Source organism: Callorhinchus milii, unplaced genomic scaffold, assembly GCF_018977255.1.
Source record: "Callorhinchus milii isolate IMCB2004 unplaced genomic scaffold, IMCB_Cmil_1.0 Scaffold11, whole genome shotgun sequence".
NCBI classification, from domain to species: Eukaryota; Metazoa; Chordata; class Chondrichthyes; order Chimaeriformes; family Callorhinchidae; genus Callorhinchus; species Callorhinchus milii.
This window is the reverse complement of record NW_024704752.1, coordinates 19409755-19427043: the sequence shown is the minus strand read 5'-3', so window position 1 is coordinate 19427043 and position 17289 is coordinate 19409755. Positions and strand designations below refer to the sequence as shown.

Here is a 17289-nt window from a genome sequence, read left to right as displayed (position 1 = left end):
TCTGGGCAAATTGTCCGTTTACTTAACAGGAACAAACTGACATCACAAGTCAGAACACCGAAAGTGAGATAGTCTTAATAACAGTCTGTGTTTGTTCTCTTGTTTCTACCCGACCCCCAACAAGTCCCATTTGATGGCAGCGCGGATTCGTATTTAATGAACTGGGTTCGTTTACAGATTAATCTCTTGGAGAAACAAGCCTGACAATGGTACTTAGTAGCAACACCGAGGGACCCAGTTCAGGACGGGCAACAATTCGTGGCTTTGCAGAAAAAAAATTGTGATTATTAAAAAAAAGCGTCCCAGAAGTGCACATAAAGGGAAAACCCATAAATGACTAATTACATTTTTAAATCCTTTAATTGCTACCCTGTGGAAGGCAAGTTTGTTTGCTGATAGAAAGTGCTGATTTTGTTGCCAAGTCCTGTAGCTCAGTGCTTAGAGCACTCGCCTCGCAAGCGAGAGGACCGGGTTCAATTCCTGGGCAGGGAGAAATGTTGGGCGAGTTTCCACACTCCGCACGCCTCTGTTTACCGAGCAGTAAGTAGGAATCCAGTTGTTAGTTGATTAACGGACTGCTTTTCCATGGGTAATAAACCCTCCAAAAAAAAAAAATAATAATTTGGTCACTCAATCCACGACTGTTTGTATGACGCTGTTGTGCGCAATTGGCTGCCACATTTCGCCCACAAAATACAGTCAATTCACTTTACAGTATATCCTACGAAGCGCTTTAAGACGCCTGGAAGTTGTGATAAGGCACTGTATCAAATGCAAGGATTATTATTATTACGTTGTTTTACTTAAGAAACAAAAAGGCTTTTTGAAATTCAAAATATTGTCCAATAATATGGATTTTCTTCAGGAATGAGTGCTCTTTCAGCATCCAATCGAATCAAATATTTTCGATAATCTCTGCGCTAATACGCTTTAAATTCCTAATTTATCTCTTAGCTGCTATCTGATGAGCCATTCCATCTGCCAGCAAGGCTCGCCAGGAACTGGCAGGATTGAAACTCAAAGAAAGAAACCCGCAGCAGCTTTCATTGAAGTCTGCAGTGATTCCCTCCATGTATCCGATGGTTTACGCTGCCTTTACCCATGAGACATCTTTCTTCCCAATTCACAGACTCGTTCATTAATCTACCCTCCATCGGGCACAGTCGGGGGATGAAGCCTGGATGACCTCGAGCAAATCTGCACCGGATGTTTTTGTAGAACATTTGGAGGATTTCACTCAAGAAGCACACACTTAAGGCGGCTTGTCGACAAAGTGCACCTGGTACCAGGATAACTGTCTTGTAAACTTGACCCAGGTGGTTGCTGAAATCCCACCGAAAAACTTAGCTACCAACAGGTACGTCACAACCAGTATTGCCCGCTGCTTAGTTAATAATCCAGCAACAAGGTTTACTCACCACTTAATCTCCTTCACACGAGGGACAGAGATATAGTCTGGTTGACACTTGCATGCTGCAGCAGCTAAAACGATATGGATAGGAGCAGGAGCAGAATATTGGAGACTCCTTACAATGTGGCAAAATTAGTTTGAATCATAACATATTTCCCACAACACAAATGCAATGAATTGTAGTCTAATGAAATCTACAGCGCTTTATCTACAAAAGGCAATGCAGGGCTTTTTCGGTTAAACCCCATTCAACATACTTTGAAATTGTGCATTACCGCAGAAGTGGTTGTAAAACAACTGTCTTTAACCTGAGAAGTTAATGTCAAAATTAACATAAAATTACACTTTTTGGAAACAGGTGAGGAGCTTGCCAATGAAGTGAAGAAAAATAATAATAATCCTTACATTTGATATAGCGCCTCATCACGTCTTCGAGACATCTCAAAGCGCTTCACAGAATATACTGTAAAGTGTAGTGACTGTGTATTTTTGTGGGCGAAAGAACGGTTTCGGGCAACAAGTCAGCAAATGTTCAAAAGTTTAGGAAACAAAAAACAAAGGTCTGAATAAGGTAAGTTAAACACGTGGATGTTAATTGCAAACTGGACTTTGTTTTACCTATTGCTTGCCAAAGCAGAAATGTAAATCAACCTCTTTAACTAGCAGGGAAGTTGAATCCTGTACGAGGGGTGTGTGTGTGTGTGTGTGTGAGAGAGAGAGTCAATAACAAAATACTGGAAAAGAAGGCTACAGTGCTAAGGTTAAAAAATAATACCAAACAGAGCTGGAAACAGAAAGTAAAGTAATCGTGGTTAAATTACTTGAAATGTTGCAACAATGAAGGCACGAAGAGTAAGTCATTTATTAAATGAGTGTACATAATGCTCTGTAGGAGTGACTTTAACTGTTACAAGAACACCACTATATCATGAACTAGCCGTCCACACAGGCAAACCCATCTGCTTTGAGTGCAGTTAAATGGAGAACATTAGGAATGCTGAAGGCTTGATATACTGTGCAAAAACCCATACCTTTCACATTTATTGGAATGACTGACAACTAAGCTCATTATAGCTTTGTTTGCCAAGGCAATTTTGCTCCAGAGAATGAAGCAATTTGGATGGACTCGAGGGTATGAATGCATTACACACATACATAACAATGACTGCAGGGATAATAATAATAATAATCCTTGCGTTTGATACCGCACCTTATCGCATCTTTGAGACGTCACAAAGCGCTTCATTGAGTACACTGTTAACTGAATTGACTGTACATTTTGCGGGTGAAACGCAGCAGCCAATTGTGCACAGCAGCGACCCACAAACAGTCGTGGATTATTATTATTATTATTATTTTTTAAGGGATTATTACCCCCGGGAAAAGCGATCGGCCAATCGACTAACAACCGGGTTCCTACTTACTGCTAGGTAAACAAGAGATACCGTCCCTCGACATAAACAAAGGCTTAAACCCCACAAAAGTAAAGTATTTCACGGTGTGAAGCAGCTGCAATACAAAACTCAAATGGTGATTACAGCTTATCTGGCAAATTGCTGTGGCGTGCTATCACCAGTTAGGATTCAGGGTTTGATTGTCATAAAATTGTGGTCATACAACTCCTCTGAGGAAGATTCACAAGCGAATTCAAAGGGGCCGACCCTCTCTAGGAATCCTGATTATCTTCCCATTCTCTCAAGTAGTATAGTTTAGGATTATATGAAATATTATAGTGACACACAGCAAAAATTGAAGGCTGTAAGTACCATCAAATCCTCTGGAGTCTGAGGTTATTTGAGAGCTTTATTTGATTCCAAAAGATCAGCTCCAAAAGAATCAAAACTATATCGTTTTGCAAAAAAAAATATTAAAATGCTCTAAGGTGAGGGTTGCTTAAAAGGCACCACCACGGAAAAGATTATCCGAAATGTTGGCAGCTAAAGGGAAAGAATGAGCCTGTGCAGAGCTCTACAAACATGATCTGTGTGTCATCAGATCAGCCGAGGGGAGAAACAAATTAGATGCACTTGTGTTAACACATTTATACACACACACGCGCACCCACGCACACACACGCACGCACACCCACACACACACACACACACAGACGCGCGCACACACACACGCACACATACACACACAGAAAACAGCACTGCATTGGTACCGGAATTACACAGCACGGCCCAAAATGCCAAATCGAATGAGGAACCATTTGCCGTTGTTCATTATTTAAGGCAAGTTACACCTCGGTTTCAATTTAGCTGAGTTTCAGCTAAACTGCACAAAGTCTCAATCGCCCTCTTGTAGTCACACAATGTTCAAGGTGTTGCTGGATTGCAATTGGATTTAGTTTGAATCTACACGAGGAGTGTGGTTCATAAAGATTTTTGTGCTCAGGGAGAAGGGCATTGTGTGTGTGGGCAAAGGGAAGAAGGGAATTGTATGGATGAGAAGCTCCCTTGCCAGAAACATTACAAAGAAGTAAACGTACTTTCACTGCATTTCAGTAAACACACAACCACCACTCAATGAGGAGGGTCAAATATAACCCGTCAACCTTTCATACAACTGAAACCAGATGCACTGGACAATTTGCATAATGTGCTAGAACGAAGGCCTAAGCTTTTTGAGGTATTTGAAAAGCAAAGAAAATGTGCAATGCTGCCATGGGCTTATGGTTCTGTGACAGATCTGTTTCAAGCGCATATTATTCACTTGAAAATATACAGCAGTTGAGGGCACAGACAAAATATCGTACGATATTAAAGCAACAGCAAAAACTTGCACTTTTCATGGCGCCCTTCAGTCAGGACAGAAGGAACTTTTAATGGATTCTCAGCAAACTATAGGGATGTTTCTCACATTTGTTGAAAATCCACTGAAGCAAGCTCACACCTGTACTGTACTTTTTTGGTTTGAAAACTTGCCCCTTCCTCCCTCCCTCCCCCCCTCCCTCTCCCCCTGAAGTCATATTCCATAGTATATTGTGTAGGTGAAGAGAACTGCTGCATCTGAATACATTCAGGACAGGACAACTGTGTGATTCATTGGCCTCTCACTGCTCGGAACAGGATTCAAAACAATAGGATAAAACAATGTCAAATGATGGCTCGCTCGATCCTAAATGAAGTGAGGTGACTTTGGAGAGTTTAATCAAGTTGCTCTTGTGCCCAAGGACACAGCACAAACAATAGCATTGCAGTGACTGGCACAATGACACTCATATTCCCAGAGGCTGCAGTGGACTTTGGAAATATATATATAAGTATATATATATATATAAGATTTTGAAATCTCAGGCTGATACAAAGGCACATCACTGTAACACAAAGGAAGAAGAGTTGCTTGATATTTATAGGAAACAATTTGTCGTTTGGACCCAACCAATGCGCAGAATGTGCAGACTCGATTAGCCAAGTCAATACAAAGAGATTACAAACTGCCTTTAATTATGTAATTAACCAATGGAAATAGTACCGCAGGTGATTAATTGCACGAGTCATGAGCATTTCCACACGGTTAATTCAACCAGCAATTTTGCATATGGGTTGTTAAACTACCCAGCAAATTCTAGACCCTACTTGCCAAACTTAGGGATCTGAAATTCCAAATGAATTTAATCTGAAGATCTAAAATTTCAGATCATGCAAGATTTCAGCAAATTTGTCAATTTAGTCTTAATTTTGAAGCCATTTATTTACCTGCCATTTGTTGTAATTAACAACTCTAGAAAACTGGCTCTCAAATTAAAGTGAATGTAAGAATTTGCCATAAATTTGTATCATGTGAAATCTGAAAACAGATAAAACTAGGTCACGTTCCACGCCTCGGGATATTTGAGATTGATGTCGTGCATGGAAATTGGAAGAAGTCATTATTACTAGATAATTATAAATATTATCACTAGATCATATAGTATATATATTAGTCCTTTACCACAGGGGTAAAATACCATTAATAGCACAATGTTAAAAACGTTATGTTTTCTTTTAGCAACTGTCCTCCCCAACCCCACCAGCCCCTCATCAACTCACCAATGCTAGGGTATCCTTGTGTGGATGGATCTCCTCCAGGGTTCAATGAAATCCAAAATGTTTCGTGACTGGTGTTCATGTTTTGGGGTGAATCACAGGGATCAACGTAGACCAAAGCTCCTCCAAAACCAGCCTCCAGCAATAAAGACAACTGCAAACATAATTGTGAACATAATCAGATTATATGGCCTCAGAAACATGTTCTTTTTTTTAGTCAAGCTAAACAGTTGAACTATTGATTATGGTGCTAAATCTTATGTATGAAACTCTGCCTCTGATCACTTGCTGCCCATTTAATCACAAGTGCCGTCAATTTTGGTCATCATGATTGCATTATGTGAAGCAAATGGTGACAGAGCAATCAGACACACACACAAACACGTTCTAAATCAACTACAGTACACTCAGCAACAGCAGATATCCTTAGAAACCCCAAAGACCATTGAATATCCCCGTAATTGCCTTTTTGTAATTCCAGACGCACTCTTCAATTACACACATTTCAGTAAAAGCTGAGCACAAATATTACTTGCAAGGGAGTAGGATTTGCTGAATGTTTCACGTCTTTTATCTACGAGAAACACACACCCTGGAATGATCGCTAACTACAGGCACACAGAGTTTTAAAACATTTGCAAGCTTCGGGATACCACTACTTGGTTTATTCATGGCAGTGGAACTCTAATAAAAAGACCTGATATTTTCAATCAAGTATGTTACCTTTGGGAAAGAGGGACTATTTATGCAAAGCTTCTCATCAGCACATTAAATAGATGGGGTAGAGTCCATGACAGATCGTACATGGTGTATGGAAGGAGTGAACTCATTGGGCTAGGATATGCAGCGTGAAAATTGATTTGTGCAAAGGACCTAGGAAAAAACTCATGCAGGAAAGTCGTCATGATTTACTGCAGAAATCCTCGACGCTTGCACAGCTGAGATCAATTCATGACTGGGATCAATTCAATATTCCAAGCATTATTGCCATAAACTTTTTTTGAAAAATTCTCAACGGGCATTTTGCTTGGCTTACTACACACTGGAAACGCTGGCAGTCATCAAAAGGTGGCATTTTTATGATGATATTTCTCCCCCGCCCCACCACACACACGCACACACCTCCCAAAGATACTCAATCACAACATATATAATCTTTCTTGATTGGTAGTTAATTCTAAAACCCTACGTTTTTCACAAAATTAATGAACCCTTACGATTCAATAAAGAACGCTGAAATTCTTCAAAACTGACAGTGATGCATGATGTGACTACGACACATTGAATGGAATGTTTAAGATCCTCATATTATTTATTTGCACCAGCATGTCCGCCGTAATAAGTCGTACTGTCTGGCCTGATAAAAAATGTCCTGGGCTGATGGTGGCAGACTTGAAAACCACGCTGACTAGATTACACACTGCATCTTTTTCTTACACTGTTTCACATTTTTGACACCAAAACTACAAACAGCAAAAAATATATAGTTTATTTGTAAACAATTTGCTGTCTACAGATCGTTGCCCGTTTGCCTACAGCAGTTGGAAGGCTTTCCAGTAAAACTTACCTGTGAAGTGGGTTGAGACATCCTCCCAATGTGAAAGGTGCTGCATCACATCAAGGATTATTAATATTAATAATAATGAATGAATTATTGTTAATAATAATAACTGAGAAAAACCTTCAAAAGGCATTGCTTTAGCAGAGCATTCTGATAATCTACCTTTTTTTATCCCAAAAGCTAGAAATAAGCCCAACTCAATATTAGCAAATAATTTGCCTCTTGAATAACAGAAAGCCACTTGAACCCAACATTTACCTTGGCTTGTTTTTATTTGTTGGAACACAGTCATTATTGTCAGGTGCAAATTAAATTTCTGGCTGCTTCCGAGATGTCTATTCCTGAGTCAGCTCACAGCCGGCTAATAAGCCTCAGAAAAAATAATTCCAATTCTGCCATTTACAAATAAAGCAGCTGTTCTTTTCAAGACCATTCCATTGAGTGGTTTTGCTCTTAATTATCTCCAGATCCTGGTATGTGTCAACAGTGCATAAGCAAAAAAGTAAAACAGACTGGAGAAAAATATTTTGAACAATGATTTAGCACCAAAATATTGACCACAACGTATAAATGGGTTCATTGTTTCAGATGTTTATGCATCAAAAAGCACCATCATCTCTAACAGTTTGGCTGCTGTGGTGTTTCCCCCACACACAAAACATTACAGTTGCTGGTGAATTTAGTCCCAGAGTCTAAGTGGATGTAGTTATTAATGAGTAGCTTCATCGATGCTAAGAAGCATATGGTACATCATTCTATACAGTGACTGTCCTAAACCACAGAACAATGAAGCCCATTTTTAAATACCAATTGCTTCACTGTAGTAAAATATGCTTAATTAAAACTACATTTATGCTTATTAAACACTAAAGATAATATTTGTGATGAAGGATTCCCTCTTGAAAAGTATACTAATAAGATATCGATCGATGGTTATATTTTTAATGTAATTAATAATTATATTCCTTACATTTGATATAGCACCTTATCAATGCCGACAACACTGGCTTCATTGGCAACGCAACTAATTTCAGTGCAATAAGCAGTTGGCTTCTTCTAAAGTTCGGAGCCAAGGCCCATTGGTTGGGGCAGAGCAGAAAAGGCTTTATTCTGAATTTGCCTGATTGTTGGCTGACTTTGGAGCTGACGTGGCATGTTTAAAGTGAAAACGATTCCGTTTCTTTCAGTACACATCCTTATCTTAATGAGCACAACAAGGCATTCAAAAATAATAAAACAAGACCACGCGTAGCTTTATGGAAAAATCATTGCCCCTGAACATCTCAGATCAGTGAAATATACATCTACACGTTTCAACAGTCGGAGATGAGGGAGTTCCACTGCATACCGGAAAATTGGTGCACTTCTCTTAGTTTATCTTAGGGGAATGTGACCAAATCCCTCTCCGGGATGTGTCGCCCTGGATATTGATTATCTTCCCCATTTACAATCCCATCCAGAGAGACTGGAATATATGAATTCCTTAACCAGTCGTCAAATGCCTAAAAATAACCAGGTCACTCAATATCAAGAGTTGTCAGCAATAGCGTGAGCAAATGTGAACCGTCACCAAGATAAACACAAACTCATTGGGATCGAATATTGGACGTCGGCTTTTCTGTCGAGCCAGAAATGAGTTTCACTGAACTTTTCATCTGCTGCCCTTTCATTATTTTGCAAGTGTAAAAAAAAAGACCTGAACTTTAAATGTACTGAGTGTGTCATATTGGACAGAACAAAACCCCCCCAAAATAAACCCGAAGGTTAATCAAACATGATTCGCATTGAACAAAGACAACTGGTTGAGTTGGAACCTTTCACATCCTGACAATAAAAGGCAATGTCACTTTTCCTCCTCCTCAGCTAAGGCAGTGCAAGCGAACAGGTCAATTATTATTATTATTATTATTATAAAGTGCACAGGTCAACTGAGGCTAATAACCTGTCATGAGTTATCCTTTTTGTTCACATTTTGGGTAATCCACAGTAATTAGCATGCTTACATTTTGAAGGAAGGCATTAACCTTTCTGATTTTGAATGGCCAAACACAAGCCTCTGCTTAAAATAAACCGTGAGCTTAATCGAACAAGATGCACATTGCAACAAAGACGACTTTTTAAAAATATATATAATGAAATAATAAGGGGAGGGGGTAATGAGGATAAAAGTTGTCTCGGAGGACACCTCTTAGGAGCTGAGGCAAACTGTAAAGATGCTGTGATTTTAAAATAAATATTATACAGAGCAGTGCCAGCTAAACATACACACATTAACTTTATGGTGGTATATTGGTGTTCCTGGGAAGATTAATATAGAGATACCACAATTGAAATGTCAATACAGAGCTTGTCAAGGCAAAGACATCCATTAATAGAGAAACCCATCAAAATGATTCAAGTCATTGTTAAAACATTTAACAGTAGCATGTCAACAATATTTATCTCTGTATAAGACAGAGATGCTGCACTAACTGTGTGGATTGGACACTTTACAAACATCACAATATTTCATACTACATCATCCTGCCAATGATGAATTAATATTCCCAAACTAAAGCTTGTGGTGTGAAAGCATTTTGCTGTAAACATTGCTTTAGTGAGGAAAGAAAACGAGGCATTATTTTTCCGAAACTAAAAGTATTTAATAAAAACCTTCTAGTAATGCCAGCTGCTTTATGCCTTTGCTAATTTAAATGGTCATTGCCGTATTATCTATAAATTTAGATTGGATTTCCATCCAGAGAACATAATGAAATGTAGGAGATGTGAGGAATGCAGTTAGATTGCCTTACATAAGACGATATGAAATGCTAGACGACAAAAGACCAAGGTAATCGAACTACAGTCCTCACATTATTATATAAGATAAATTCCACCTTCCACCTTCCTGGCGGTCACATGCACATTTGTCCCAAACTCCCTAAGTACTATATCCCATAATGTTATTTCCTAAAAGGAAACTATCTAATCTGTGTTTGAAAGAATCAACACTTCCTGCTTCACCCGTCTGTCTCGGGAACCTGCTCCACAGGTTCACTATTCGCTCACTGAAATAGTGTTTGCGTTCTGAATTTTTCTTGTATAATAATGTAAGGAATGTAGTTCAATTGCCTTACATTATACAATAATGCAGTTAGATTGCCTTAGGTATACAATAATTTGAGGTATGCAGTTACATTGCCTTTTACCTTATATAATAACGGTGCCTGTCCAAGTTTAACTAGTGCAATTTTTNGGGTAAAGTTGGTACTTGAACGAAGGTTGAGAAGATCATCAACTGTTCCATACTGTACATCCACGAGCTCTGCCTGAAAAAGCACACAACAGAATAATAAAATAATATAGCAATCCTCGCATTCGATACAGCGTCTAATCATGTCTTTGAGACGTCTCAAAGCGCTTCACAGGATATACTGTGAAGTGAATTGACTGTATATTTTGTTGGTGAAACGCGGCAGCCAATTGCGCACAGCAGTGTCCCACAAACAGTCAGATAGATAACACAATTACGTTATGATGGCAACAAAACATTGAAAAGTGCTGTGCTGTAAAAGAGAAGAAACATTCTTTTAATTCTGGAAAGGAAACAAGGCTTATTAACATGAATTATTTTTAATGTTCCAGTGAGAACTGTTAATGACCAAGCGGGCAAAACTTTCAAATGCATCAATGCAAACAACTAACCAGATGCAGATAAATAAATGATAGTGTTAAATCATCCATCGTAATAATAATAATTCTTGCTATAGTGCCTTATCTCATTGTTAAGACGTCTCAAAGGGCTGCACCTAATATATCCCCTCAACTCGCCCCCTCCCTTGCCTCCTTCAAGACCCATCTCAAAACCCTCCTCTTCAACCGTGGCTTCGATCACTCCTTCCCCCCCCTGCCCTCCACCCTCCCCAATCCCGACACCCCATCTCGGGTCCGAAACGTTGATTGTCCAGCCTCGGGACCTCCTCCCGAGGTGAAAGGTGCTTTACACATGTCATTTTGTTGTTGTTGTAAAGTGAATTGACTGCGTATTTTGTGGGCGAAACGTGGTAGCCAATTTCGGACAGCAGTGTCAAATAATATATAATAGTATTAAATGCAAGAATTATTATTATTATTATTATTATTATTTTCTTGCTTCTGAGCACACTGCTTACCTGGACCAATACTTTATTTTATTAATAATATCCACTTCTGGAAAAGCTGAGTAGTACTTATCCTGTAATTGTTTCTAAATTCTACAGTAATATACGAGCACTTGATTTCTGTAATTGCATTCACAACAAATCTGTTCAGCAAATGTCCGCGTGTAAGTCGATACACCAGAGATGCATTTTATGACCTTGACATTAGACTAACAGGGTCAAATTCTCCCAGATCTGATGTAATTCAACAATTCTATATAGATAACCTACTTTATCTATTGGCATTATCCTGCGTGGGTTATAAGAGTGTCCCTGATCACTGCACGAACACTTTCAACCACGACTAAACCTGAAATGCCTTTTGCTTTAATTTAATCAAGGATAACAATTATAAAGTGGAATCAAAAAGAGAGATATTTTTTCAATGTAAGAGGGAACACTCCAGATTATCACCATGAATGGTAAGTTGGAACATTAATCCGATATTTCATTTCTGTTTTTATTTCATCCACAGCTTTCAAAGTGGAGCTTTTCCACATAATCCAGTGCTCAAGAATAGCCATTAAGTCCTGCCAGAAGATCTTAAGCCCCTTTTGTCACTGGATGATATACACTGCTGGTACCATAGCCCAGAACGCAAAGGAAATGAAAGATATTACTATTTAGACAGAGACTCTTTTATATAAACCAAGCAATTATTCATGGCTGATATTAGCTCCTGACTATGTTAAGGTGTTTTGTTCAAGGGCTGTCGTGTTATGCACTGATTGAAAGAAAATACAAATGTGATACGCGGATCACGCTGAATTTAGTCAGCAATGCGAAACCACGAACTGGGTTGAAAAGAAAAGGCTGCTAATTATGTCCGAAACTGTAAATGTCGACTTTGAAATTTATTCTTTCTCCGCAGCTGTAGTGATTAAAAAAAAACACAGCATCAGGAATTAGCCGTTGGGAGGAGAGAGCTGTGTAATTAATACAATAAAGGCAGAATTATCAGTCAGATGTGGGAGAATGCTCCACGAGCACACACACAGCGCCAGCACCTGAATGCTGAAGTCCTTTGTGGGCAGACGTGAAGTACTTGGGCCTGGATTGTTGAGACGAGGCTGTTTTTGAACCAAATTGCCAAAAACGCAGATTAATTTGGCTGCCGTCCAAACTCCTCGCGACCTGAAAGGTGCTGTACAAATGTCATTCGTTTTTGTTGCTGTCAGAGAACAAACATCGAGTGGTGAAGCCATGGTTCCCCATCACAACAACAACAAACAAATAAACAACAACTTGCATTTATATATAAACGCTTTCACACGGAGCAGGGTCTCGGAGTGCTCAACAGATAGCAATGCATCAGAATTTTGCTCTGTCGTTAAACCTAACAACTACTAAAACATTACACGTGTAGAGCGTCTTTCACGTCGGGAGGAGGTCCCGAGCTGCTGGGAAACCTCACTGAGACCTAAGTGCCATATAAAATATAACTTTATAAAATGAACACAATGTACTCAGTTGCTTTGCACTTGGCTATTCTAATTACACGGATGTGACAAAATGTTTTCAGGGCGGACAATGCCAACAAATGCCTTTCAATGTAAAAAACACGCTCTGTTACCGAGATGTAAACTAACTAAAGATCTCAAGATAAAGAACTTAAAGGAGTGAAACCTCCCCCCACCCCCCCCCCCCCCCCCCCCCCGCACCCCATCCCTGCACAAAAACTGTACAACCGGCACCTGAGCCCCTGAATAAAGAGCAGTTACTGTTCCCCCAATCTCCGAATGTCCCAAACTGCAAACACACAACCCCCAAAGCAGGCGATTGGCTTTTCACACAGCGGTTTTGAAGGGTGAATTGCTACGGCAAATTAGCGCAACATTCGGTGGCTCGCCACCCACGGCCAAACCTGACAGGGATTTCCTCCAGACAAAAAAACATAAGAGAAGCAACGAGACTCGATTTTTAAAAAAAACCTCTGAGGATTATTTGTGATAGAAATTGCTGCCGCACTACACTACAGCAACACTCACAGTCTGACTACACTACAGCAACACTCACAATCTGACTACACTACAGCAACACTCACAGCCGCACTACACTACAGCAATACAGACACTTGGAATAGAGCACACAAGGGACGGTCTCGTAAGCTCTTGGGTCGAGAGTGTCCTTTATGTCCCTCCCCCCCCCCCCCCACACACTTTTCCTTCCCTTCCCCCCCATCCCTGGCTCAAGACCAGATGGTGAGTGAGGGAGTTCCCTGCCACGGAGATCACTGCTGCTCTTGAAGAAGCCACTAGGAGATGCACGAGAGCAATCCAAGGGCTGAGACTTGTCAGGAAACATCCCCCTCTGCTCTGGACCCAAACCAAACTGCCGCGCAGTACACAGTGTGCTGCGAAAAGCGATGCAAACACTTCAAAAAATAACCCAACCAACATAGCCTTCTGAATTAAAAAAAATCAACACCTGAAACCATCCAGATACAGCGCTGCCAGAAATAATCCACAAGCATCTCAACAGCAATCGTTTAGTCCTCCGCCTCTTCTCCTCCCTCTCTCTCTATACGGCCACCACGCCCCACCCCGTGCCCTTACTCCCCATCCCGCCACCCCCCATCTTTTTATCCTTAAAATCAAGTGCGAAAGGTTAATTCATGACCTGATCCATATCGACAACCAACTCACTCTCCCTGTACACTTTGTGTCTAAGCTGGTTTGCTAATCAGCACTGTGACCCCCCACAACCCCCACATCACCAACGCAACCTCGATTTATTATATATACATATATACACACACACATATATATAAAAAATATAATACACGTGGTATTTCGATACATGGAGTCCTGTAGCTCAGTGGTTAGAGCACTCGCTTTGCAAGTGAGAGACCTGAGTTCAATTCCAGGCAGAGGGCGAAACCTTGGGCAAGTTTCCTTACTCCACACAGAGCCCTAATAATAATCCCTCCAAAACCAAAACAATAATAAATTGGTCATTTTCAATCTACGACTGTTTGTGGGACATTGCTGTGCGCAATTGGCTGCCGCGTTCGCCCACAAATATACAGTCAATTCACTTTACAGTGTGTTCTGTGAAGCGCTTTGGGACGTCCTCCCAACGCGAAAAGCGCTATATCAAATGCAAGGATTATTATTATTATTATTATTATAATGATCCAGAACTGACAATTCTGGATAAACTTTGATTATTATGCACTTGGTTTTCTGACCCGAACAATGCTGTAAAAACCTCAGGTGGTGTCAGTGTTCAGTACGTCTAAAAATGAACTGACCTACACAACATGTCTTCATTAGTTACAGTCACTTCCAAGTCACAGTCAAACAAAACAAGAGCCTTGCTCTCCCTGACACTGAGAGGATGAGAAGAAAAAAAACACAGAGGGTCATTCCATATGGCAATTATCCAACAACAACTTGCATTTATATTATTTATTTATTTACACAGCGCCCCTCAGGTACACTTGATAGTGGCGGAGTCTGACCCCGAACCAGGGAGAGAGGGGACGAGGGGAGGTGACCGTAAGCACGATGAAAAAGGAAGGTCTTTAGGCAGGATTTGAAGGTGGGGAGGGAGGGATGGGGCAAGGCGGAAGGATAGAGGGAGAGAGCTCCAGAGTTTCGGGGCGTGGTGCAGTGGCTGAAGGCACGGCCTCAGATGGTGGAGGCGAGGGGACGAGCGACAAGCAGGAGGCCAGAGTTGGCCAAGCGGAAAAATTATTATCAGAAACGTTGACAACCGTTTCCACACCAGCCCCGCACCTGAGGTGCAACAGAGAGCAGAGGAGCAACTTGTGGGGTAAAAGCTAAGGTTCGGCCAAACCCTCACTCTCTTCCCTATTTTAGTCACTAATATGTCAGCTTGGTTTCAGCTGATACCACTTCACCTCCTGGTCATCAGGTGATGCATTCAAGTTCTGCGTCAGTGATTCATGATCTTTGGGCTGACACTTCAGGAGAACTGGCTGTACTGTTGGAGGTGTCATCCTTTTCGAGAAAATAGGAAGCCTGAGGTCCTGTTTTCCTGGTCAATAATTCTCCAGTCAAACTAGCTGCTTGTGGGACATGGCTGTGCGCAAATTGGCTGTCACATTCACTTATAAATAATAAACACTGTCAATACATTCAATAATAACCACTGTGAAGCAAGTATTTTGAAAGTTTTCGAAGGCAGGTAAATGTGACTTGTAAGCTGAAAATCTCTCTATGAAGCTAACAAGTGCCACTCCTTTATTGACCAGTCAGGTTCGTTTGAGTTCCTCTGAATAGACACTAAAGGTAGCCTTTCCTCCCTCTTCAAGAGGAGCATCCATTATCACCATCACAAGGTAAGAAACTCAAGGGTTGAATATCAATCACAGTTGAGGGTAAAAGTCAGCTTCACCCAATTGGGAGTCGAACATGTCAGCTCTTCACTGACAAGTGACCATGTGTTGTTCGACATCCAATTACAGCAAATCAATAATCTTACAATATATACAGCGTCAAGAGTAAAAGTTAGAGAAGAAAAAACACCACAAAGAGATGAAGAGATGAATGCACAAACAGCCACCTGTACACACACACACACACACACACCGTCTCTGAGGATTGAGACTGGGAGAGAGATGAAAGCGAGTTCTACGTTCGCTGACAGTATGAACACTGACTGAGGAGGAGGTGAATTGGAGGGTCACAAACACTCCTGACCTTAAATAAAAAGGTATCAGTGGACACGATCGACTTGAAGAGATAATGTTTGAAAGTCTGAAGAGGTAGTCTCTGCTATCCTGATCTGAGAATCCAGGGGCCAGTTGTGGAAAACAATCATTTGCGCAATCTGCCATCAAAGGCACTGAACAGGACAAGCACTTTTTTACAGGAGTAACTGAACCATTTTAAGACAGGATAAAGCACAAATATCCAATTGCATCGCGGGCACGTCATTCCTTCTCTGACAGGCTTGCAGTAAGCAAAATTTGCGCAAAGGCGTGGCGAAAAGAGGTCCAACTAAAACGGGGGATGTGATATCTTAATTACCTCCCAGAGTCAACATTCCTCAGAAAAGACTTTGTTTCAATCTATAGCTATCTCGATGACCTCCAGCCATGCTCTCAAGCAGCCAGTTAGCTCCCCAGCTCTTTTCTGAAACCATATCGATAAAATTAAACCACAGTCTCATAACACACGCTAGGAATTGAAACGAGGCGATAATTATTTTCTTTAAAGTCGTTTAAAAACAAATTGGGTCGTGTTTTATATGTAACCAAATATCCGTCGATCCCTCCGTGTTTCTTTTGCAAGCACCGAGTCTTTTGAAAGTAACGCGTTTCCTGTCATTCGGATTGTTTTTTTTAATGGGCAAGTAATTAACGGCAGTTATGAATTTAACAGCATTATTAAGTCCCCATCCAAAAAAACCCCATGTATACAGTAGAAGCCATCAGATCAACTTAATATTTACTCAGCCTATGTAATAACTCAAAAATGGCACCGATTTGAGTGTTGAGAGGATAAAATCAGTAGTTCCCTTTGACAACTAAGTTGGCTGACAAGAAAAGACTTTATGACCAAGGATCTCCTATCTCAGCTCTTATAGTCAATATTTTAATGGAATAGTCGGAGAATGAGATTTTAATTGATTTGTAGAAAGGATCAAGAATGTATAAAGGATACATCTATGATTCATTTACAGTGACCAAAATAAGTTTATCATCCATCTTTCTGGAAACGTTCAATTCCTTTTTCCATGGGCAATGTTTTACAGTAAAATAAGAGCATGAAAGTAAATTGCCTTTCTTGGGCACCATTATTTAGAGGAAATTGGATTGTTCCCACTTGAATAATATAAAAATCTATCAGTGTTGGAAAGGCATCTGCAATCCTAGCTCCAATCATGACGTGTTTATGAAAGATAAAATTAATGCTCCCAATCCAAACTGGGAGCGTCCTTTTAAACTTTCGGAGGAAATGAGATGAATAAAGCAAGACTTTTACGAAAGCTGGTTAGTGAGAGCAGGCACAAAATCAGCACACACAAGGGAGGCACATTTTATCTGGGACATGACTTAAAATTGCTAGCACATGACAAACATATCATTAGTGAATGAAGAAAAGGAGAACTAGAACAAAGGATTTAGACCTCTGAAAT

At 40.4% G+C, this 17289-nt stretch overlaps 1 protein-coding gene across 1 annotated transcript in view; it reads right to left on the bottom strand.

The window, feature by feature from the left end:
• The window catches only part of LOC103175760 (inactive N-acetylated-alpha-linked acidic dipeptidase-like protein 2), a 251184-nt gene that overhangs the window by 113023 nt on the left and 120872 nt on the right, over positions 1-17289 (bottom strand). The window contains exons 7-8 of the mRNA XM_042339243.1: positions 10192-10311; positions 5446-5596 (exon numbers count right to left, since the gene is read on the bottom strand). Coding sequence (XP_042195177.1) covers positions 5446-5596; positions 10192-10311 — 271 coding nt within the window. The remainder of the gene's footprint in view (positions 1-5445; positions 5597-10191; positions 10312-17289) is intronic.